Here is a 24,927-nt window from a genome sequence, read left to right on the forward strand (position 1 = left end):
TAAAACATTTGATCTAAATGTATCTATATTTTTAATTGTAATGATAATTGTTATTTCTCTTTGTGTGATTAAAAGACCAATCCACAGGACCTGCTGTAGTCTGCCAAGTTAGTAAATGCCATGATGTTTTAGGCCTATATCTCAACTCTTATTATCAAATTATACGGATTTCCCCCATTTAAATTGTTTACGGGAGTAGCCTATACGTAAAATCTTTTTGTTTTGTTTTGGTTCAAGAGTTATTGCATGCTATTCGTTTTGTGAACGATAAAAAGCAAGAACACACGAACGCACGCCACGGTAAATAAATAAACATCAACCTGTGTCTCACAATATCCCCTCTACCCCCGGATTTCTCCAGAGGGTTGCACAGGTGGCCATCCAAGCCAAAGCGCGCTAACAGTTTAGCGACATATTGCGACAGTTCTTGACTCTTCACCAGGTCTTCATTCGAAGTGTAGCTTTACGGCACATTTATCCAACATGGCTTCACACTTCAGCGGTGTTTTAATGTTAACGGATCTAGACGATTTCATCACTCCGTCCCAGGTACACTTAAAATTAGTTGTTTAACAGTACATTGCTGTTCGATACAGATTCCCATACAGCGATGCCTCTAAACATAAGACGTATGTTCATCGTTAATGGTCAGGTAGATCGAGCTGCTAGAATTAAGCTAATATTACCCAGCACAAACCCCCTAACAACAGTGTCATGTTCACTTTATCTCTAGACAGCAAGTTTAAATGAGATAAACGACAGCTTCGTGAATTGTTTTCACTATCTACGTTGATATTATAACTGTTATTACAACTGTCAAACTGTTCTGGCAAGGAGTTTTCAAGGTAGCTAGCTATCACAATATAATTTTTGAATCCTAGTTTCACAACACTGAATTGACTGCGTCAAATTTATGCGAGTGTATCTTAAAGTAACACTATGCAATAATTTGACACTTTTTAAGGTATAGTTTTATAGGCAACTAGTTTTGGTATCATCTTCAAATTCATTTTGATAGCATATGGTCATGTGAAGGACAGATAAACACTCTTTCCCACTAGCCATCCAGGATATGCGCTATGTAGTTCTGTGTTTCCTGGCTGGAACACCTTGCAAAAATGGAAGAAAGAAAAGCTTTCACAGCATGACATTGCCAGCTATACTGCCGAAAGACACCAGTTAGTTAGAACTATTTATTGCTGCTTCAATAACGAATTATTCTTGTTCTCCAGGAATGTGTGAAGCCTATTAAAGTAGAGAAAAAACAGGGTCGATCATTGGCCAAAATTCAAATAGAAGATGACGGGAGTTATTTTCAAGTTAATCAGGTAAGATTGATTTCATTACGTCTGAGTGAACGTTAGGCAATTCGTTTCAAATGAATAATACATATTTCGGTCACTGTGTCACATGGTGGCATTTCTACTTGTACTGTGTAATAATCGCCCCCTCTCCTTCACTCGCTCACACTTAAACAACATGTATTTGATGAGCCAGAAGTAGGACTTTAAAAACTTAGAGGAGTTTGTCCCCACTTCTAGGATGGTAGAACACAGAAGCTGGAGAAGGCTAAGATCACCCTAAACGACTGCTTGGCCTGCAGTGGGTGCATCACTTCTGCGGAGAGTGTCCTGATCACGCAGCAGAGCCACGAGGAGCTGTTCAAAGTGCTTCGCCAGAACAAGGTGCACCATGGGGGATAGCATGGATGCATGGATTGATCAATCTGTGATCTGCTTTGTTAGCCTGGATACCAGACCGAACTTAGCCCCGCCCACACATTTTTTGGTTGGGAAGTTCGGTCTGGCATTACTCCATTGAGGAGAAATTATCTGCGGCTCGATATCGGCCGTACCAATCAAATTGTTAAGGCGGGCTTTATACGATGATGGACAGATGATCAACAGTAACGTAACCAACCACGTCACCAACACACGAGTTGAATTTGTTTTCAACAAACATGGCTGCCGCTGGAGAGCTGAAATGTATAGATTCGAGTCCATTTAGACATTGACAGTGCATTCATTTTGAAAGAGGAACAGAGAAACGCGATTAAGGCATTTGTCAATCGAAAAGATGTTTTTGCCTTCCTTCCTACGGGATCCGGTAAAAGTGTAATGTATCAGCTGCCCCTGGTCACATACTACGTTGTTCTGATTGGTTGTAGGTAACCAATTGAGCGAAGAGGAATTTTTTCTCCTGGTTCGGTTGAAACACGCCCCATAATCACAGCCCAATGGAGCGATATCAGACTCATATTCTGACTAGAATTATGAGTATGACATCGTCAGGCTACTGCTTTGTGGTCTCTCACTCCCAAATGACACTGAATGAGACATGTGTGTCTTTTGGGTAATACCTTATGAAGGAACATTTTGAGAGTACAGAGTACTGTCAGATTGGAGCTGAAGCAGGTTTTTTGTGCAGTCTGGTTTTATTTATTTATTTACTTAATTAATCATCCGTTTGTTTAATCAGCTGACTGATTGATATGACGTGTGTGTGTGTGTGGCAATGTGCAGCAGCAGAGTGTCAGTGAGCAGCAAGTGGTGGTGGTGTCCATCTCACCTCAATCCAGAGCCTCGCTGGCCGCTCGCTTTGGCCTGAGCAGCAGTGATGCCGGACGGAGGCTCACGTCCTTCTTCAAAAGCCTTGGTGAGTTGGGGCAGGAATAAGAGACTCTCCTGGGGCGATGCTCAGGCCTTTTGGAAATATTAGGGATGTCAAAATAGTGAGGTCATTTCGATTAATCCATTTCAGAAAAGTTACACGTTCAGAAAAATTAAAGCAAATGAATCGCACTCTATAATGCCCCTTGAACCCATAGGTCACTGTGCACTGCTCAGCGACTGCCATATTGGGTGGATATAGTGGCCAGTCTGTGTTGCAGTAATAGTTTGTATTTCTCCCACTGCAGGCTTTTGATGTGGAGCTAGCATTAATGTTTTGGGCTGTATTGATAGTTGTATGTTAGGTCTACAGACTCATCTTGGAATTATTCGTATACATCACCTCATTTTCCAGTTTGAGATAATTTGTAAAATATAACCATAAGTGTAAGATCAAAGTGTTATTCTACTATACACAGAGTGTGTATAAAAACAACATTTGCACACAGCAAAATTGTAAGGCGCGGTTTTTTGGTGACAAGTTTGCAAGATCTGATCAGTGCTTTAGGTGTAGTCTGATACCTAATTATATTCCATCCTCTATCTGGTATCTGTTACCAGTATCTGTTTCCTTTTGCCCATTTTAGTATTTGTCTTTAATTGGCCAGTCTCAGATATGTCTAAGCTCTGCTAATAAGGCCAATATTCTTTAATTGGCCAGTCTTGTATAAGTCTAACCTCTTCTAATTTTGGTTAGAGCCGGCTTGTTATGTGAACAATGTGGTTTACCCTTTTCAGTTTCTTGCATGGAATTTCAATCATGTACTGATGTGTTTCAGAAGAGAGCTCCTTATTTCTAACCAGTTTTTTACCCTAATACATTCCACAAGTGGTGATGCTCCAAGTACTCAAGTAGCCTAAAGAAGGGCTTCCTTAAACAGCACAGCCATTTCCAGCTGCACAAACCCACTAGCAAAAGGGGTTTCTATCATTTGGAATTAGCTAATATGTGATGCCGTTGATTTACAGGTGGGATGTTGGCAGAAAATTGACTTTTACTCTTATTTAGATTTCCCATAAAAAATCTGCCGTGTCCAGCTAGAGTAATTTACAACATAACACTAGTCTACCCTATACCTCTGAATTTGAATTGACAAAACTGTGGTTTTCTTAAAAAAAACATGGCATTTTATCATTGACTAAAAACCTTTGAATGGTAGTGTATATTAATAATTACTATTTGATATATTTTGATGTTTAAGATTTAAGATGTGTGTTCTTTTGTAAGGATGCCACATACGTCTGGAAATGTTTGATTGAGCTTTGTTTGTTTGTTTTTGTCTTTGTTTGTTTGTTTTCAGGCGTTCACTATGTGTTTGACACCAGCTTCAGCCGCAACTTCAGCCTGTTGGAGAGCCAGAGGGAGTTTATCCAGCGTTTCCAGCGGAAGGAGGAAGACAAGAAGGCATTGCCCATGCTGGCCTCCGCCTGCCCCGGTAAGGCTTCTGTCCCCTGCCCAGTCATAAGCATGGACAGATTATGAAACCATGGGCCCCTGGGCCTGGACATGTAAAAGCCCCCTCCCCCCCTCTGCGTGCCCGCAACAATTGTGCGCTCGCAAAACATTACTTAAATGTAATGAATTTTTTTTTCAACAGCACAATAACTAAATTCACCTGTACCTCAACAGGATTTACAGCGCACATACACATTTTCTAACACAGCGCAGGTACACTCAATTAAAGCCAACAGCAAATTAACAAAATACACCTCTTTCAACCAAAAATAACAGATACATAACAGTAACTTCACGCAGAGGCTCTGGCTTAGGGGCCCCCTGAGCTCATGGGCCCCTGGGCCTGGGCCGGTAGGCCCGTTCTGTAATCCATCCCTGGTTATAGGTAAGCTTCAAACCTGATGAACTAGTTTGACAATATATCATGGAACTTAAACATGACCTGAATGGCAGTTGGTGCAATACAAATCCTTTCATTTATTTTGAGTCATCTAGGAAACTTTTGTAGTTTATATTGTAAGACTGAGTTTTCATTTGCGTTTTTTTTATGTGTTTGTGTGAACAGGTTGGATTTGCTATGCTGAAAAGACTCATGGTGAGTTCATCCTACCATACATAAGTACAACACGTTCCCCACAGCAGATGATGGGTTCCCTGGTGAAGAACTACTTTGCTGAGCAACAGGTATTTACCCTGACTTCCCAGTCAGTTATACAATAAAGCCAAACGATATGGTTTTGCTCAAACAGCCGTCTGCTTGAGACATTTGCACCATCACTGTAATCAGACAGCAGATCAGCCTCCAGTGAGTTTCATAGTGGCAGGTTTCATCATAGGCGTAGTCCACTAACACTAAGGCTGTCTAAGACACTAAGACAGATAACCTTTTGTATCAAGCCTGTTCTGCAGGCACTTGCGAGGGGTGATGATGGTGATACCTGGTGACTGCTTGACCGCTTTCAATGAAGGTCTGAATTAATTAGAATGTTTGCATAGGGCTTGCCCCCCCAGAGGATCTACCATGTGACCGTGATGCCCTGCTATGACAAAAAGCTCGAGGCCTCCAGACCAGATTTCTACCTGGATGAAGCTGAGACCAGAGAGGTGGACTGTGTCATCACTTCAGGTATGGGATTAGTGTGCTAAAACCACTGGGCCTACAGACTTATATAAGTGTATGCTTGCCTTTCTTATATGTGTGGGTTTCTGTGTTGTCTTGGCACCTGTAGGTGAAGTTCTGAAGATGCTTGAGGAGGAGGGTGTCTCTTTGAATGATGTTGAAGCTGCACCCTTAGACCCTTTGTATGTACACGACTTTCACGGAATCTCACAAATAGGCTTGACCTGTATTACAGGTATTACCTGGTATTGGTGCATTGTAATGTGTGTGTGTGTGTGTGTGTGTGTGTGTGTGTGTGTGTGTGTGTGTGTGTGTGTGTGTGTGTGTGTGTGTGTGTGTGTGTGTGTGTGTGTGTGTGTGTGTGTGTGTGTGTGTGTGTGTGTGTGTGTGTGTGTGTGTGTGTGTGTGAGTGAGACACTAGGTTCAGCCATGTGTGTGGAGAGGAGTTCTTGGCCCACGCTGGCAGCGGCTCAGGGGGGTATCTGCACCACATCTACACCCATGCTGCCAAAGAGCTCTTTGGAGAGGAAGTGAAGGAACTCCACTACAAAACTCTCAAGTGAGCCCTTGACATTACATCTCCTCTTGTACACAATCTAGAGTAGACATATATGTGGATAAATGATCTCCTCTTTTACACAGTCTAGAGTAGACATATATGTAGATAAATTAAAACTAAAGAACAGTAATGCAGGACATGCAGAACCTGAACAGAATGTTGCAAGCAAGGCAAGTTATCATTAACAGGCCTGTCATTGAAAATGGCCTTCCTTGTATACATTAGGTAATAAATATCATGAAAAGGAGTAATCATCCTTTTGTAGTATGGAGTATGTAAGGTTTTAAGGTCTGTTTGCAGAGGCTTTTTGGCATTGGTGTTATATGCAGAGGGTTCTTTACCGTTCACTGGTTTACTTACACTGTGTGCAAGGTTGTAGTTACATAGCATGTCCAAATGTTTACACAATGTCTTTGACTAATGTGGAGCATTTTTCTTTTTCCATTTTGACATTTCTATGGCACAGGTTGTCCCTAGCTTACTACCCATTGTTCTGTGGTTGTCCATACATGTCACAGCATTATTTTGTCTAGCTGCTCATAGTGAAATAATGATCAACCTGTTTAACAGGAACAAGGACTTCCAAGAAATCACCCTGGAGAAAGATGGCGTGGTCCTACTGCGGTTTGCGGTCACCAACGGCTTCCGGAACATTCAAAACCTGGTGCAAAAGTTGAAAAGGGGCAAATCCCCCTATGATTTTGTGGAGGTCATGGCCTGCCCATCAGGTGAGCGTGGACTCCTCCTGGATTTATGGTCTGTGCAGCTCTTATTACCCACCTGATGCAGAAGTGGTTGCATCTGTGACTGGGATCTTTACCAAAGTCATTCTATGAGCTCCTGTTTAACTTCTTTACAACTTCTATAAAACATTTCCTTGGCTGTCCTTTCACTAGCTAAGGTTGACTGGATGCGTGATATTATCAATGCATTCCTTATCTCTCTCACTCGTACTCTTCTTTCTCTCTGGCTACTTATCTATTTGAGATGAATATACTGTATATATATATGCTTATGATACCTGACTAACAACGTGTTAGATGGCACAGGGGGAAGTTTGAACTTGGTGTTCAGGGAATCAAAAGCAGAGGGGAGAAATGAGCTGCTGGTATACCAGAACATGTCCATGTCTGGCTTTGTGGCGTGACTCAGCACTCTCCACCTCTCCTCTCCTCCCCTCCCCTCCCTTCCCTTCTCCTCTCCTCTCCACCTCTCCCCTCCTCTCCTCTCCTCTTCTCTCCTCTCCTCTCCTCCACTCCTCCCTTCCCCTCTCCTCTCCTCTCTTCTCCTCTCCTCCCCTCTCCATTCCTCTCCTCTTCTCTCCTCCCTTCCCCTCTCCTCTCCTCTCCTCTCCTCCCCAACAGGCTGTCTGAATGGGGGAGGCCAGCTGAAGCCCCAGCCAGAGCAGTCCAACAAGGAGGTGCTGCAGCAGGTGGAGGAGCTGTACCAGGCGGAGCGCAGCAGCGCACCGGAGGAGGAGGCGCGTGTGAGTCAGCTGTACCACACCTGGCTGCAGAGCGTGGGCGAGGAGCGGGCACGCCAGTTACTCCACACCCAGTACCACGCCGTGGAGAAGGCCTCCAACGGCCTCACCATCAAATGGTGAACCAACCAGTACCAACACCTGAGGTTATTACCACATGCCGCTGGGCTTCAAAGCGCACAAAAGAGCCGAGTCAAGTACTGCAAGGACTGAGGGAGGGAGAAGAAGTATGTGGGTGATGTGATGTGTAGGGGATCTCTCATAATACTCTGACCTGATCAAAGCAATTGCCTTTTTTTTTTTTTGTGACCTTGCCAGTAATTTATCTCTAGAGCAGGGTGTTCATTCCTGCTATACTGTATGTAAGTCACTGAAGGTGCAGTAATCTAAACTGATTTATATTATTTATGGCAGTATCTTCAGCTTGTTTGAAGAGGATCTGTTAAGATGTGAAGCATTATGCTATCAAATATTTATCTTGCACTAAGAAGCAGTAAAATGCATTGTGGCCTTTTGTTGAAATATGTGACATTGTGTCCAGATGATTTTCAGGGGCTGATTGCCGAAAAATGTAATAATATTTGTATCTATAGCTTATTCTATCTTCTGTAGTGCACACTGTGTATTGTTTGTATTGATATGCATAGAGTATTTTTTCTTTGTTCATTACATGGATGAATCAATGCAAGCCAAATCAAGCCAAGCTTGCAAAAAGGTTTAGTGCTTTATTAAAAAAAAGTAAATCAAAAGGAGTGGTGCATGGGATCCGTTAACGAAAAGCATGTGAGAACAGTTGGGTCTGAAGTCTAGATTTGAAACTGGCAATAGTTGGAGCGCCTTTGATGTAATGGTTGGTTGGAAGTTGGTTCCTGAGCTGAGCAGCATAGCAGCTAAAAGGTGCTTCACCATGTTTAGTTCTGACAGTAGGTGTTACCAACAGATGTATCTGTAGTGATCTGAGAGGTGTAGCAGGTGTGTTCTGCTGAAACATACCCAAGAGGTCATTTGGTCCTTCCATTTAGTGATTTATAAACAAGCAGCAGTGCTTTAAAGTCAATTCTGTAACTTTCTGGAAGCCAGTATTGGAGAAATTCTAGCAGCTGCATTTTGTGTAAGCTGAAGCTGTTTGATAGTCTTTCTAAGGAAGGAAAAGACCATTGCAGAAGTCAACCCTACTGCAGATAAAGGCATGAATAATTTTTTGCTATATTTTTGAGATGGTAAAAAGCTGATTTAGGTATTGCTTTCATATGGTTGTTAAAACTAAAATTCCAATCAATTAAGACACAAAGTTTTTAACAGTGTCCTTCATTTTAAGTCCTTTTGTGTCAAATGCGTAGCAATTCTAAGTCTCGCCTCATTTTTCCAATTCAAATTATTTCAGTTTTGTCCTTAATCAGCTTGTGGAAATTTTGATACATCTCCTTTTTAATTTGGTCAGTGCATTGATATAGAGATTCAAGGGGACCATAGTCATGAGGTGCGAGGGCCAGGTACGTTTGGGTGTCATCAGCATAGCTATGATAGGAAATGAAATGATCCAAGCGGTAGCATATACAGTTTGAATAACGAAGGCCACAAACATCAAGGATGGTGCTGTTGAAGTATAGTTTCTAATGGCAGCCAAGAGGCTCCTGTCTTATAAGTATGATCCGAGCCATTTGGTAAATATACCTGCTGCAGTCTAGTAGTAATATAGTATGTGTAGTAACCATACTGTACCTGCTCCAGGCTAGTAGTAATATATTATGTGTAGTAACCATACTGTACCTGCTCCAGGCTAGTAGTAATATAGTATGTGTAGTAACCATACCTGCTCCAGTCAAGTAGTAATATAGTATGTGTAGTAATCTATGATGATCAACAGTGTCAAAGGCTGCACTGATTCAGTGCTGTGGTTACGACAGAAACCTGACCCAAAGTTATCACAATAGCCATTTGATGTTAAGAAGGCAGTTAGTTAAGAACAACATTTTTTGACTTTGCCAACAAATGGTAGATTGCATATGGGCTAGTAATTGTTTAGTATGGAAGCACCTAGATATTCTTTTGAATAGGGGCTTTATAACAGCTGTTTTCAGGGACTTGGGAAGTATGCAATGATATATTTACATCTAAATCTGACATGCAATGATATATTTACATCTAAATCTGACATGCAGTGATATATTTACCACTTCCATCTACTGCTAAGTGGTGAAAAACAGATTTGAAAAAGTTGGTAGGCAAAGTATATAATCAGTATGTGAAGAGTTAAGAGTCTGTACTTTTTTCCAGTTTCATTGTCTATCGAACTAAATTCTGATATGAAGTTGAGTTCCCCTCTTTGTTGCTGGTAATTCCAAATGTTGAGTTAGTTAATAATTAAGAGGATATGTTCTGCCTGATTTTGTCAAATTTACCTTTGATTTACCTTTGGCCCTTTTGACCTTTGAACTGTGAAGGGTTAGTTTACTTCTTGACTGCTTTACAGAAAGTGTAGAGGGTGTAACACATTCATGCTGATATGGAACATACCTTAAATTAGAAAAGTCAACACTTCCTCTGGAAAATACCTATATTTTACTGATCTCTTTAGGACAGGTATAGCTTGAGTTAGTGAGCACACAGACTTGAACCGAGTGTTTTTATGTATAGCAAGACTTAGCACTTCTGTGAGTCTCTCTCTGGGAGTTTCTTAGTCTCTGTGATAGTTGGGCTGGAGGTAGAGAGGTGGTTTGTCATGGGTGGGGGAGAGAGAAGGGACTAAAGGTGGGGGTAGAGAAGTGGTTTGACATGGGTGGGACAAGTCCCAGAGGCATTCAAATCTGTTCTGCAGCCTTAGGGACTGAAGGTTTTCCTTGGGACTACGATACTATCTAGCATGTATATAATCATTCCTTCCATATTTATTACATGAAATATTATGTTGTACAAATGTTATCAATATTTTAATTAATAAAATGCCTTTAATATTAGACTGTGTGAGTCGCTCATACATTGGGGTTGTATATTTCGAGTAAAAACAAAATTCCATCATTCAAACACACAAATATTCACCTTCCTAAAATACAGTTCCATACAGTTTGTACACAGCAAGTATTCATAGTTGTCTGTCTGTCAAAGTCACCCACATATATGCATTAGATTTTAGACAGCTTGGTGCAGACCTGTGTGTGCTTCTGCAGAGGGACAGAGAGCACTCAACACACTAAGAGAAGTAGGCTTCAAGATGTAATAGTCAAAAGAAAGTTAGATTCATTTAGCTGCTCATCCGAACAATAAGAACCTCTGTCCTCTGTTATAAGAGAGGGGATAACTCTTTTAAAAGTTATCACCATTTTCTGGTTTACAAAATATTTTCCCAATCAGTATTTTCAATGAGAACAGTTATGATGTAGAATATTTCTATAGAGTGTTGCACACTTTGATAGAACGACTTTTAAATAACATCTCGCTCTGTTATCCCCCTTCTTCATTTTCTTTTTTCTAAGACTGCATTTCATCCATCCACGTATACTGCCACCTAGTGTTTACAAATACAACGCAACGAGTCTGCAAAATCCTTGGGAGGGGACAACAAAAGTACAATTTTGGTGGACGTACCACGTGAAATAAAAAATAAATGTAGTCCTTCCATAAGTATTAATCCCCTTTACATTTATTCTTGGTAGATAACCTCTTTGCTTCAATAACTGCCTTATGTCTCTTGAAGTAATGCCAGCTTTGCACCTTGTTCTGCAGTGTTTTCCCCATTCTGCTGGGTATATTCATAAATCACCTAGGTTGGTGTGATGACGTCTCTGTTGTGCTACAGATTCTCATTTGTATTTTGATCAGACTTTGACTGGTCCATTATAGAACACTCACCTGACTGCTTAGTTGATTACATTTATGAATTTCAGTGTTAGCAAACAAATTACTCATTTTGCCTTTGAAATACGCCTACTTGACAAACCATTTCCTGCAACCCAGATCATCGGGAGATGAGTTAACGTTTATGTCTTAACAAGAGCAGACCAGACTACCATTGCTCCATTCATGTCTATGGGAATGTCAGGATTTCAGCCATTAATAAGGGGTGCAGCCTCAGGAACCCAAGCAACATTAGCATGTTTTATAATCTTGATGCAAGTTCACCCTCCACCCTTGACAAACGTGTTTGTAAAGTGCATTCCATGGCAGATGAACTGTGCTTTGTTTGCTGGACAAACATGGAGTCGTAGATAGCTAGCTGGATGAACCTTGAACTTTAAATAATAACATCTGATTCATAGCACAAAGCAGAAAGCAGAAGCCTTGAGGAATGGTTACTTGAAAATTAAATAACTGGGATTGTATATTGGAGAAATCAAGAGTCTGTTTGCAGGAGGAAGTGAACACACAGAAGACTACTTCAAGTTCCTGTGACCTCATTTTAGAAATATTTAATCCCCACGACATAATGATTTCCATTTTAGGTATGTAATTTGCTGTTTGAGTTCCGCCATGTTACGTAAACTGAATTATGTCAAATGTTTAAGCAATATAGTACGAGTGCGAGTGGGGTAGGTAAGGGATATTCCCACGGGTGGTGTTCGGCCGTAGCCACGAGGCCGGAGGCCTTATTAATGGCTGCACCCCTTATTAATGGCTGAAATTAGTGGCGCTCTTCAATCTCTTGTCCAATCAGAAACAGCTAAATAATTCAATAGAACCCAATTGTTTTATAATAAGAAATATACACTACCTTTACAAAGTTTAGAATCACAAAGAAATGTGCTTGTTTTTTAAAGGAAATCATATTTTGAAACAATAATCCAAATAAACTAAAATTAAACAGTAAATAGTATCAACATTGTTTCACCAGGAATTTCGAATGGAATCTCTAGACGTAAAAGGCCCATTTTCTGCTCCCATCACTCTACCATGTTTCAATGGCACTTTATGTAAACTAATCCTAAATTATCAGGTTTGAAAGGCTAATTCATCATTGGAAAAGCCTTGTGCTGTGTAAGGAAGTGATAAAACGACCTGAGTATCTGGAGCATCAGCACTTCTGGATTTAACTATAGTCTAAAATGTTTGGAAAGAAAGAGCTTTCTTCAGAAACTTGTCAGCCTACTGTTGGTCTTTCCAAATTAGGCTATTTCTTATGAGGCTAAGAAATTGCCAAGAAACTGAAGATATCTTGATATGATATGTACCACTTCCTTCACGAAACAGTGCAAACGGACTTTAACCAGGGCAGAAAAACAAGCTGATGACCCCATACACAGCTGTGAAGGTGGGGAAAAGCATCAGAATCTTTAATATGAGAAACAGATGCCTCAGCTGGTCCTCAGCTGGCTGCGTTATCAAATAGTATCAAGAAAACACCAGTTTTATCTTCAACAGTGAAGATGCTCTGGAAAGCTAGCCTTCTGGGAACTGTTTCAAAGAAAGGGAGATATTTAAATGGGCAAATGGAAGCAGATACTGAGTGGAGGATGATTTAAAAAATGTTAGATATACAAATCTAAGTTGTGGTGTTTGGATCACAGAGAAGAAACTTTGTGACGTGCAGAACAAGATGAACAAATGCTGGAAGAGTGGTTAACAAGCGCAGTAGAGGAAATATGATCATCTTGGGGTGCTTTGGTGCTGGTTAAGTTTAACCAGGAAGGTCATCACTCCATTTTACCATAACTCCATCGCCATGCCATACCCTGTTGATGGCACCTGATTGGAGCCAGGTTCATCCTGCAAGACGACAGTGACCCAAAGCATTGCTCCAAATTATGCAAGACATATTTATGGAAGAGTCAGTCAACTTGAAATGGTGGAAAGTGTACAATTGTGCAAATAGAGTATTTTTTTTGATGAAGGCAAATATTCAAGAACAAAACTCATTTCATGCTGAAATCATTATTTCTAATGCAATGTCTTGTCTACATTTTCTATTCATTTTGTACCTTACTTGATGGATAAAAACATGAGTTTTGGGTGATTCCAAACTTTTCAACAGTAGTGTATATTGTTTAAATATATAATTGCACCTTTGAAGAGGCCACTTAATGCATTTAAAGTGTAACATTTGATCTGTGTGTAGGTGATGTTACATTTATACAATTAAACATTAAATACCAACTGATCTGGTATACAAGCCTCATTAGTGTACACTCTCAAGTTCAAGTGCAATACAAACAGTTGGCCCAGCCCGTCTGTTCAAGTAGCACACAAGCAGCATCTGTCCATATCATTCAGTTGAGTGCCGGGGCAGTTTGAGGTCACGGATCTATTAAGGGCATAGAACTCAAGTGATGAATTAATCAGTATTAAGGTAAGACGACTGCCCTTAGTGTAATGCGTGAAACCTGCTACCCCCCAGGGTGATGTTCAGGCCTCCTGTTTTTGTTGCATCTGCCCATCTTTTGCAAGCCACTTCTCAAGCCTCTTTCTTCTGTGCATAGGTTGCCTGGGGATTGGGGGTCAGGATCGCATTGGGGGTCAGGATCGCTTGGGGGTCAGGATTGCAGCAGCCCCCACTCCATTGCCATCATGGCGTGGGGGGTTGCTCGGTCTTTGGGCTTCTTGAAGTTGTCCTTCTCCTTGCGGAGCACACGCAGCACCTCCACGGGGTCCGTCTTCCCAGTGAACTTCTGGACGGCCTCATTCCTGTCACGGGAGATATGAAGAGTTCAGTGGCACAAATACCACTCGGAATGACTGCTGCTGGAGCCCCAGCTCTTTCTATGCTAGGTGATTCAGTACACAGACACTCACGAGAGACGCAGGAAGGGGTTGTACTCAAATTCCTCCAGCAAGGTTGAGGGAACCGTTGGTTTGTCGTCATCATCTCTGGCCTCCTCACAAAAAGAAACAATTTCAATGTCAATTTCAACAACCTTGCATTCGGGCAGTAGTCATTTTTCTTGTTCTCCTCAGATGTTAAACTGAACTAGAAAAGAGTAATAGTCCTAAACCTTACATGCAAATTAAACACATCAAACACATTTTCTTCCTGGTGGCACACACACTCACACACACCTTTGCCCAATTCAGCATCTCCTTCACTTTCTCATTCTCTGGCTCAACCATTAAGGCAAACTTGAGGTTCCTCTTTGTGTATTCATGACCACAAAACACCTTCTGCAAAAAATAGCAAGTAAACAAAGCTATACTTCACCGCATCTTCTTGGTGTATGTTGCAACACTGGGAGTTCTTTGTCACTGCTGGAGACTTACTGTGTCTTTAGGGAGGGTCCCCAACACTTCTGTCAGGTTATGATGCATCTGTTCTGCAGTTCCTTCTAAGAACTTTCCACAGCCACCAATAAAGAGTGTGTCCCCTGGCAATCAAACCACAAGTGTTAAGAGAGATGTGCGCTCTTCAGTTGGTACAGAATTCATGTCATAAGACAGAGTAAATCCACATGGCCGCTGCCGACCTGTGAAAACAGCAGGGGAATCAGTGCAGTCATCCTCCCACACGAAATAGCACATGTGTCCTGTGGTGTGACAGGGAGTGAACAGGCACCTCACGTTGATGGAATTAAACTGGAAAGAGCACAACAGTCTCTGTATTATTATGAACTCATATTCACCAACATTCATCTGCTTAGGTGACATCTTCACTAGGCTCACGTTATGAATGTATAAGAGAGGTCTTAGCCCACTGTACTACCTTCAACTCCTGGCAGTTGGTTACTTTATCTGTCAGTCCTTTGATACGATCATCTCCACCATACACCCTCAGTCCTGGAACTTCTTTCAACAAATCTTCGTTGCCCCTTGCGTGGTCCCTAACAGAGACAGATATTCTATTAGGCCTACATCTCGCTAAGTGATGCCACTGCAACCTAAAGTAGCTCTTACAAAGAGATGACAAGACGGGGCTTACCAGTGATGATGGGTAGTGAGGATGGCTAAGAGAGACACTCCTTCCCGTTTCACTATCTGTAAAAGCTTGCACAGAAAAAATATTGTTACATCAGTTTGGAAGAATTACCGAAAAGATGACACTAACATATTTGACAGAAGATCTGATCTTACCCGATGTGGCAAAGCAGGGTCGACGGCAATTGCCTCTTTGCTCTGCTCATCAATGACCAGATACATATAGTTATCTTCCAAGATAGAGATCACCTTTACTTTCATGGCCACAGTTCGACAGACACACACGAGGAGCTGACGACGGATCAATTGAGGTTATGGTCTTGGCTAAGTTCGGTTCAGAGCTAGAGGTAGCCAGACGTGTTGGTTTAAATATTTTACGAAACTGATGTGATCATTTGCAGTTCAAATACAGTGTTCATGTTTTGTTTGAGGGTGAAGTGCTGAGGGGTTTTAAAGTAATCACTGGGTGGCATTTCTACACAATGGCACCAAGCTGTTGCAAATAAGCATGTGTGTTTTAATACCAGAACAAACAAAAAAACTTAATTCTAACTTCTGTCAATTAGGATAGTGATAACCCAGCTGCCTCGGCTACAGTTCGCCATTAGCTAACCCCAGTTCACATAGTTTCAACTGTTTTAACGTTGTCGTAAAATGTTGCATTTGAAGAAAACTATGCAAACAAAATCGCATTAGTAAATGTCAAAGCGCTAATATGTAATAAGTGCGAGTTTACACAGTTGCCTCGCCATCGTAAGCTATACGGCTCTGTAGGCTACTCATGTTATTTCAACTCTGAAATGATTGTGACATGTACCAGTCCAATGAGCTGATTTCAGAGACCGTAGTTCAAGGACTACAAATCACCTATAGTCCAGGCAAAATAGCGTTTTACGACAGACTAATTGTAAAATAATTTTTTTCAGCATAGATCATTTCTATGAGGTGTCCAGAACAACATACTAAAAGTCCTAAGAAATCCTAGTTGAGGAAATATGTTTAATTCTCATCAATCTGAGATGTGTGCTAATAATGCATGGCAAAAATACACCTAAAAAATGTAATTTTTTTCCTTTACTCCTATCAAAATGAAACTTTACACAATGAAAGTACCCATGAAAAGTAAAACAATTTGTATTACAAGTTTCTTTTGAAATTAATTTGTATATGCAAATGAGCTATACACTAATCGAATATGCCCAAAATACATCCAAATAGGCTTATTTTTTTCCTTTACTCCTACCACAATAAAACTTTACATAGTAAAAGTATACATGAAAAGTAACTTTTTTTGTATTACAAGTTTCTTTTGAAATGAATTTGAATATGCACATGAGCTCCACACTTATTGAATATGTCCATAGGCAGAAACACCTTCATATGTATGACAAATACATCGGCCCAATCTTCATCCAATCATCCTACTGCCAATGGGAGATGGCAATGCTGCTTTTAGACTGGCCTCTAACCTGAAAACTGCCTGGCTTGGTAGTACCTGCCAGGGGTATGGTGTTTCTGCCTATGCAATTAGGACATATTCAATAAGTGTGATGCTCATGTGCATATTTAAATTCATTTAAAAAGAAACTTGTAATACAAAAAAAGTTACTTTTCATGTATACTTTTACTATGTAAAGTTTTATTGTGGTAGGAGTAAAGGAAAAAAATAAGCCTATTTGGATGTATTTTGGGCATATTCGATTAGTGTATAGCTCATTTGCATATTAAAATTCATTTTCAAAGAAACTTGTAATACAAAAAAATGTTACTTTTCATGGGTACTTTCATTGTGTAAAGTTTCATTTTGATAGGAGAAAAGGAAAAAAATTACATTTTTGAGGTGTATTTTTGCCATGCATTATTAGCACACATCTCAGATTGATGAGAATTAAACATATTTCCTCAACTAGGATTTCTTAGGACTTTTAGTATGTTGTTCTGGACACCTCATAGAAATGATCTATGCTGAAAAAAATTCTTTTACAATTAATTCTATTATTGGCTCCAAAAAGGGTTAATTTGCCTGGCCTACTAAGCACAATTCAACATATTCCCACAAATACAGCTCTTTCTTTCTAGTGTTTCTCTAAATGAATGTCGGGGGCAAATAATAGATAAGCAACTGACATGTTGTGCTGAACATTTTTATATACGCTATATGTCGTTTAAAATGTGGACAAGCAACATTTGAGAACACAAAGTGCAAAGTCTGCTGGATAACATGTTCGAAATTAATTTTGTTAGTGACCAGAAAACAGATAAAGAATGTTATCTATATCTCTTCAAAGCAAATCATGATATATGAAATAATATATTGCAATGTCTTTAGATAATCCACATTAAAACAGCATATCCTATAATAACAGATTTACATAAATAAAATAGTATCACAAAACTATTGCTCTACACACAAATAGCAGAAGTTAGGCCTATAGCCTACATTCCTCAAAATTAAAGTGTTCCCTGCTTTTCTTGTCATTTTATAACATTTCACATGGCTACCCAGGGTTGCCAATTTTAAGAACTCAGCAATATTAAAATATCTTTTATGTTATACTGTACATTTACAGATAACATCATTCTGTACACGTCACATGAACCAAATCATGTTTCAAATACCAGTGATGCCACAGATATACAAAATTTCAAAAGGAAATAAAGTGAACTAAAACGGCTTTGTTATTGGGTGACATTTTTCAGCAGTGGCTCTTTGAAGGTACTCTCTGGTAAGTAGTGTGGTAGTAACCATAGACATCTATATATGTCTATGGTAGTAACAGCATGGACTGTAGCGTGGAAGGCTTCTGGAGCGGGGTCATTGGTTCTTTTTAGTTCTTCGGGACGCGGAAGTTGTCTTTTTCCTTTCGAATGCTTTGCATTGCCTCAATGGGGTCGTTTGTCTTCGCATGGTCCTGGACTGTTTTCTCTCTAATCCACAAAGACCAAGTATGATCAGCATAACCAGGAGAGACATTACACTTTCTTCAAAACATCTCAGTAGATGGCCTACTTACCGTACTCTCATAAATGGGTTAAACCTGAATTCATCAGCCACAGTTGAGGGGACGGTTGGTTCTCCGTTTGAGCATTTTTCCTGAGAAACAAAAGTAATTTGAATCAAACTTTTTCTGGATGTAAATAACTTAACTTGTGTCACATATAATTACCTTGGCCCAGGCGAGCTTCTTCCGAATGACTTCATTATCTGGTTCAACATGGCGTGCAAACTTCAGGTTGTTCACGGTGTATTCATGACCACAGAATACATGCTGAAATTCAAACAGTGTGATTATGTCTCATCTCAGAAGGAAAATGAATACTTTACATTAGAAATAATAAGAAAAAGGATTTGCACAATGAAAATTTAACAAGGAAATTTATACAGCAAATTGATACACAACACACATTCTATCCTCCATTTTGAGGTACCAGTCACTCAAATACGTGCATATACAGTATCAAAGTATGGATCTTAAAAATTACATTTCATGGCAGGTAAGTTATTTATAAACTACCAACTACAAATCTTCAATATAGCAACAAATAGGTAATATATTACTGCACAAATTCTTGCCACACTATATGATGGCCACACACCCACAATACTTTTTTCAGTCTCTCAAAATACCTGTTGTGCCTCAGGTATGAAGAATACAAACAGAATTGTATTTAAAGTTGACAGGTAGTTGGGCCTTCTTGACTGACATTTCATACGTTTATAGACTATTTGTTGACAGTTTACAGTCTGCTTGTAGAGTGTTTAAAACAAATGAATTGTAAAGCATCCATTTCACCCACTGCACAGCTGTTGCCTACTCCAATTTACTAGTAATGCAGTTAAGAACAGGTGTGTTTACCGTTTCAGGAGGGAGCTGACCAAGAATCTCAATCAGTGCTTTGTACATCTGCTCAGCAGTACCCTCAAAGAACTTCCCACAACCAGCAACAAACAGAGTGTCACCTGAACAGAAATGAAACGCCAATAAAGGTAAAAATACTACACACGAGGCATGAGTATTCATTTTGTAATGAAGCACATGCTTCTGTCTGTTTTCATCGTGAATAACCATACAAAATGGAGGACAAACCTGTGAAGACAGCTGGCGGTTCAGAGCTGTTGTCCTTGGTCACATAGTAGCAGATGTGCCCAGTAGTGTGGCACGGAGTGAACAAGCATTTAACGTTAAGCGAACCAACCTTCCAAGAATAGAGACAAAAAACATTTAGTACTAGAAAATGTAACCTCCACCTTCTATACATGAAGTGACCAAGGTTGGGCTGGCAGACATAGGTTACCTTGAATGTGTTGTTATGTTTAACTTTACTGGTCAGGGCATCCACCCTGTCATCCCCTCCATAGACGGTCAGTCCAGGAACCAGTTTGACCATTTTTTCATTCCCACCTGCATGGTCCCTAAGTGAAAAAAAAGAACCATATAATACACATCCTTTTGCCATCTCTGACAATGGTCAGCTCTGTGAGAAAGGACCTAGGATATATTTCTTCCAGTTATGTTAAAGATCTGTTAAATCGGTCAGTGGCATTGTTGTTGTGGTTATTTTCTGTCCACTTACAGATGCTTTTAACCAGATATTTAAAAATTGATGACGTTAAACCTACCAGTGATGATGAGTGGTCAAGACAGTTTTCAGTTTCACGCCATGCTTTTTCACTGCTTCTACAACCTTTCAACAATAAAATAAGTGAATCATGCATTAATCAAGAGTGGATGACATACCCAAAGCATAGGGGATCTAATTCTGTTTGTATGTTTACATTTCATGGTGTCTACCTTTACTGGCTCCACAGGATCAACAATGGCTGCTTCTTTCGTATCTTCATCAATCAGAAGGTACATATAATTATCCGAGAGTGCTGGAATTAGTTCAATCTTCATGGCAGTTTGTTCCACTATGGAAGATTTTCTTTCAATTGAATGGAGGAGGGCTGCTTGTACCCTAAACGGAGCTAAGAGAGAAACAAAGAAGACACACTGTCTAGCTCCAATGATCCATATTACCTGATTCAAGCTAATTTGGGATAAAATACCATATAAAGATGTCATAATTCAATTTGGGACCAAACCAAAACACAATCCAACTAATTAAGTTCCCTATGTTTCCAATGCATCATAGTGTGAAAAGGAATGAAACAAAAACAATATGTGTATACACAAAATGTGAACACTGTATTTAACACTGTATTTAGAGTCGCACCTTCATTATTTGTCCAGAAGCAAATCACTTACTCTTACTTACTTACTTACTCTAATCGGTATTTGTCTCCACATTTGGTGAAGCTCAGTTCTGACTAATAATGTGTGTATGGCACTGTGGACTCATTTGACCCAGTGTGCGCTTTTGTTTCTTTTATCTCGACTTCTGCTTTTAACACTTCATGAGTCAAGTTGGCAAATACATACAGACCATTTTGATTACCTTCTTGGCTTGCAGTGAAATACTTGTATCCATAGATTGTGGTGGCGAGTAACAATCAACTTAATAGTATACACTTAAGAAACTAAATACATTTGCTACACAATCTTTTAATGTAAAAACGCTATCAAAATAGCAAGCAGTCAGTCAGCTGTTATATGTGGTGCCCTGAGTACGACAACGTTTAAAAGCTGTACTAATTTAAGTTGAAAAGCGACTCCGTAGAGGTACGCTATGGCTCAAGTTATAACATATGTTCTACACCAGTCGAAGCACTTTTGTGTTGTTGCTTTCCCACATGACAATGTTAACAATGTGGCACTGACCCATTATGTCAGAACAAGAATGCCAGGATTAGCCTGACAGTATCTTCGCATTGCAATGTAATCGTAGTTACTAGAATCCTCTGTCTTTCACAGTCACACCATGTAAATGAAATTTTGTGACATGTGAGAAGACCTGGGGATGACGTAACAGTGTCCTGCTCATGGTCCTAGCTGGTTCATTCTGGTTCAGTGCATTAGATTTGTTGTAACTTCACCGCAAATAACAACGCTGTGTTAAGTTAGCGATAGATCTAACAGAAAGGGGAGATAGTGACAGTGCATCGCTTAAAGAAAGTCGTGGCCATTAGCAACATACCAAATTTATACGTAGCAGCTCCAAACACACCGAGAGTGCAGGCACTCGCCAACAGTGACTTGAATAACATAGCAGTATGTCAGATGTCCTCGAATTTATGGCAACAGCAAAAGGAGGAAGCAGAAAGTTTGGTTTAAAGTACAGTCCAGCCCTCTTTCAACTTTGACCCCATCTATAACCAATCGTGTGTGGGGGTGCGGCACACGTAATGTGGTTGATGAAATAATCAGTAAATTAAAAATGTTATTTATAGAAAATCAATTATTACTTAAGGCAGCATCGCGTTAAGAGTAACAGTTTAGTCACACCAAATTCGCATTAACTGCAATAAACCCGACCGATCTAAAAAAAATCCTGTTTATTTACAGTGAGGTTTGTCTCCTTTCGCTTTCCGTACTTCATTACGTTGCTGTCTTATTTGTCAGCGTTCAGAGGTCATTCCCAAGCAAGTTATCCACCTTAGCAACTTGAAGAAGAATGACTACAAGAAATCTGACACGATTTTGGGAATGGGGGAGAAAGATTATTTGTGTAGGGAGGAATTACGCAGATCACGCGAAAGAGCTTAAAAACGCAATTCCAACCGAGCCCGTGTTGTTCCTGAAGACATCGTCGGCTTATTTGAGAGAGGGAAGCCCCATAATCGTGCCTGCGTACTCTAACAATCTGCATCATGAGGTTGAATTTGGGGTGGTCATCGGCAAAGCGGGAACAGCCATTCCCCAAGAATCTGCGATGGACCATGTAGCCGGCTATGTTCTTTGCTTAGACATGACTGCACGGGACATCCAAGACGAGTGCAAGTCCAAAGGTCTACCCTGGACTCTTGCCAAAGCCTTCAACACATCCTGTCCTGTCAGTGAGTTCATCCCCAAAGACAAGATCCCTGACCCAGGGAACATCAACCTGTGGCTCAAGGTGAATGACCAGATGCGGCAGAATGGCAACACGTCTCAAATGATCTTTTCCATACCATACCTCATTAACTACATCAGTGACTTTATATCCCTGGAGGAGGGAGATCTGATACTCACCGGAACACCTAAAGGGGTTTCCAGAGTCCAGGAGCACGATGAGATCGAGGCAGGGATTGAGGGCATTATCTCTATGTCTTTCAAAGTAGAAAGGTCATGAAACTTGATGTACTCTGCAGGCGGAAATATTTACTCTGCATTAAGGTTCCATGTAATTGTGAAGTGTTGAAGTGTTTTCAGTTGATTGGGCCCAAATTGCCACAGGATTGTTCACAGCTTGGATTGCAAGTTATGTAAATTGCCAACATACTTTATGTAATTTTTTTATTATGCAAATACAAAATATAGAAGTCACCTTTGGTCATGAAGTGCAACCTTTGACACTCTCTGCTCATATTTCCTGTGCAAATGGCTTAACAGTACCAATATGCTATGGTTCCACTCTGAGCAGTTCTATGCAATTAAACCACTGTGCTGTAGAAAACACAGACCTACATAAACATATTGAGGCTATAAACAAGTACCGGTATTTCTCTTTGCCAAATATTCAATGTATTATGTATTCAATGTATTATCCATCAGGAAACATCACAGAATATTTTTTTTGCACTACAAATGAAAGATCTTGTGTATTTATGTTAGGAGACTAATCGTCTACACTCTACAGTAAATGGCTAGCCAGGAGAGGGCAGCACAGTGCTTTATAGTTCTTAGACATGACCGGGACAAGACTAAATTGACTTGTTCTGTCTGAAAGTAGCTATAAGAGAAAAGAGAGAACCTTATCTTCCCATCTGTTGTGTCTCTCGTCACAGCCACTCTGATGTTGAATGTGTTTTGCAATTGTGGGGTGTAGGAAAGGTTTGACACCATGGTGCATCTCAAACAAAAGAGATGCCTGAAGAATTCAGCAGTCTTATAAAAGGTAATTGCTTGCATTTAAGTGTTACTTTAACCTCACCAACTTGTCATAAGCTGTACAACCTCAGATGTAAAATTCACAGGTTCTGCGATAATTCTGAATATTATATTTCATAATTAAGTAGAAGATGACTGGTTTCCTCAGGGACATGGCCTCCTCCTATTTGACACTCTAACTCTATAGCTTATGACAGTATGGCCCACGAGGATGACCTCTCTGTGACCTCATTCTCCCAGGTGTGTAACATCTGTTCCATATTCGATTACAAACCTTCTCTATTCCTCCCTTCATAAGACCCATCAGCATACTTGTCTATGAAGTGTGAGTGAGCAGTGTATGTAACCTGAGACTCAGTATGCAACATCTTCCCACACTTTGGTGAGCTCCATTCTCTGCAGAATGTCCTCTACCAACCATTATATATCACCACCGTTATATATCATATGAAAACTCTACGATTACAAACAGAATTGATTTATAAATTGAGTGTTGCAATTTCCCTGGGAGATACTTCTATAAGAAGTAGTGGAGGAACTACCCACAAAGTGTGCAGGAAGTGTAGTACCTGATATCTATTAAATTACAGTGGTGGTGATTAGGCTGCCTTTTCCAGGATGGTAAGATTGCTAATAAGGCAGCACTTTCTCAAGAGCCAAGTGAGCTGAGTATTTAACACTGATTTATTAGACCCTGTGATTTTCTGGCCAGCTATATGATTTTATTGATTACATTGTTTTTTTTTTTTGTTGTTGTTAAAATAATCTGAGGATGGTTTATGCTGGGAAATGATTTAGTCAGTGTTACAGACAAACCAGAACTTGGACACGAAATATAGCAGACTAAATATTAAAAACATCTAGCTTCGTTAAGTTAGTGAGCTAATGCTAAACAAATAGCTACATTTGCAATGGATATTAATAAGGGAGAGGGAAGCCTTCAACATCTCTCGCTCATGGAATTACGATTTCCATCTAACATCAGAAATATCAAGCAATTCCTGTATTCCCTTTGTTTGCAAATCTGGTACTTGCTATAAGCACCCAGTATTCACAAAAAGTATTTTGTGCAAATGAAAGTTGCAATAGTCAGTCTTGACAGAAGTCATTATCCATATGGAACTGACTAGTTTATGTTCAAGTAAATCCTTTTAAAAAGCATTAATAACATGGGAGTTAGTGTTGAATAAAGTTGTGGAATGCATTAAAAACCTTATGAGGAAAAGGCTAAATTCATCCATGTGTTTTATATTTAGGTAAGTATGTCTTATGGAACACAGAATTGGTTTCCAAGCTGTTGAGGTGATGCCAACTACCACACTATGTACCTCTAGAAAAATGGATGGACTGGCAATACTATTCCCTAAATGTTAAGATTTCTCAAAGCATCACTTTCATTCTCATATGTGTCCACAGAGATCAGGTCACCCAATCAATCTGGTGTTGTCTCCAAATGACTGAACCTGGTGAACCCATGTCAAAATATAGTCCTTGTCTTACTCTTTCTTTTCCTGTATGGGTTAGCTTTCCAGACTGTTCTTCACCTTGTGTGTCACAGTCATATTTTAGTTCCAGTCTACAGTATTTCACAATCACCAATATGTGTAGTTTATATAACCAAAGCTTTTGAACATTGACAGCTGAGGAGGACCTATCGAAGGTAAAGCACTCTCAAGTATTGATTTTTACAATTCTCAAGAGTCAAAAGACAACTTGTGAGATTTCAGCTTTCCCATGTATGACAGTGTAAGTGATTATAAGTCCCTCTGTCACTCCTGCATATTATGAAATCAAAGAAGAGATTGTTAACTATTCAAAACAGTAACATGTAACT

General features: G+C 40.0%; 4 protein-coding genes across 7 annotated transcripts; 2 read left to right on the forward strand and 2 right to left on the reverse strand.

Annotated features, from left to right (window-relative positions):
• Window positions 1-439: 439 nt before the first annotated feature.
• On the forward strand, window positions 440-10,244 carry narfl (nuclear prelamin A recognition factor-like). Of its 2 annotated transcripts, none has more exons than XM_012818354.2 (11): window positions 440-549; window positions 1,233-1,328; window positions 1,542-1,685; window positions 2,523-2,655; window positions 3,971-4,105; window positions 4,691-4,809; window positions 5,122-5,251; window positions 5,355-5,427; window positions 5,667-5,804; window positions 6,375-6,532; window positions 7,169-10,244. In XM_012818354.2, the coding sequence occupies exons 1-11, from the start codon at window positions 484-486 to the stop codon at window positions 7,408-7,410; spliced, it is 1,434 nt and encodes a 477-aa protein (XP_012673808.1). In that variant the 5' UTR covers window positions 440-483; the 3' UTR covers window positions 7,411-10,244. The 2 variants fall into 2 exon arrangements, with proteins under 2 accessions (XP_012673808.1, XP_012673815.1); XM_012818361.2 differs by having other exon boundaries at window positions 2,526-2,655.
• A 2,998-nt stretch (window positions 10,245-13,242) lies between these two features.
• Window positions 13,243-16,068, reverse strand: LOC105891623 (hydroxyacylglutathione hydrolase-like protein). Of its 3 annotated transcripts, none has more exons than XM_031569549.2 (8): window positions 15,280-16,068; window positions 15,128-15,183; window positions 14,912-15,029; window positions 14,676-14,784; window positions 14,473-14,576; window positions 14,275-14,376; window positions 14,011-14,093; window positions 13,243-13,902 (listed from the first exon to the last, which is right to left on the reverse strand). In XM_031569549.2, the coding sequence occupies exons 1-8, from the start codon at window positions 15,382-15,384 to the stop codon at window positions 13,752-13,754; spliced, it is 828 nt and encodes a 275-aa protein (XP_031425409.1). In that variant the 5' UTR covers window positions 15,385-16,068; the 3' UTR covers window positions 13,243-13,751. The 3 variants fall into 3 exon arrangements, with proteins under 3 accessions (XP_031425409.1, XP_012673259.1, XP_031425399.1); XM_012817805.3 differs by having other exon boundaries at window positions 14,011-14,090; window positions 15,128-15,192; XM_031569539.2 differs by having other exon boundaries at window positions 15,128-15,192.
• Window positions 16,069-17,251: 1,183 nt separating this feature from the next.
• Window positions 17,252-21,340, reverse strand: LOC105892024 (hydroxyacylglutathione hydrolase, mitochondrial-like). The gene is made up of 9 exons (XM_012818244.3): window positions 21,202-21,340; window positions 19,917-20,092; window positions 19,745-19,809; window positions 19,420-19,537; window positions 19,212-19,320; window positions 18,981-19,084; window positions 18,291-18,392; window positions 18,138-18,217; window positions 17,252-18,051 (listed from the first exon to the last, which is right to left on the reverse strand). The coding sequence occupies exons 1-9, from the start codon at window positions 21,269-21,271 to the stop codon at window positions 17,952-17,954; spliced, it is 924 nt and encodes a 307-aa protein (XP_012673698.1). The 5' UTR covers window positions 21,272-21,340; the 3' UTR covers window positions 17,252-17,951.
• A 214-nt stretch (window positions 21,341-21,554) lies between these two features.
• Window positions 21,555-22,695, forward strand: fahd1 (fumarylacetoacetate hydrolase domain containing 1). Its single transcript, XM_012818259.3, has one exon. The coding sequence runs from the start codon at window positions 21,679-21,681 to the stop codon at window positions 22,333-22,335; it is 657 nt and encodes a 218-aa protein (XP_012673713.1). The 5' UTR covers window positions 21,555-21,678; the 3' UTR covers window positions 22,336-22,695.
• The last annotated feature ends 2,232 nt before the right edge of the window (window positions 22,696-24,927 follow it).

Source organism: Clupea harengus, chromosome 1 (genome assembly GCF_900700415.2).
Source record: "Clupea harengus chromosome 1, Ch_v2.0.2, whole genome shotgun sequence".
NCBI classification, from domain to species: domain Eukaryota; kingdom Metazoa; phylum Chordata; class Actinopteri; order Clupeiformes; family Clupeidae; genus Clupea; species Clupea harengus.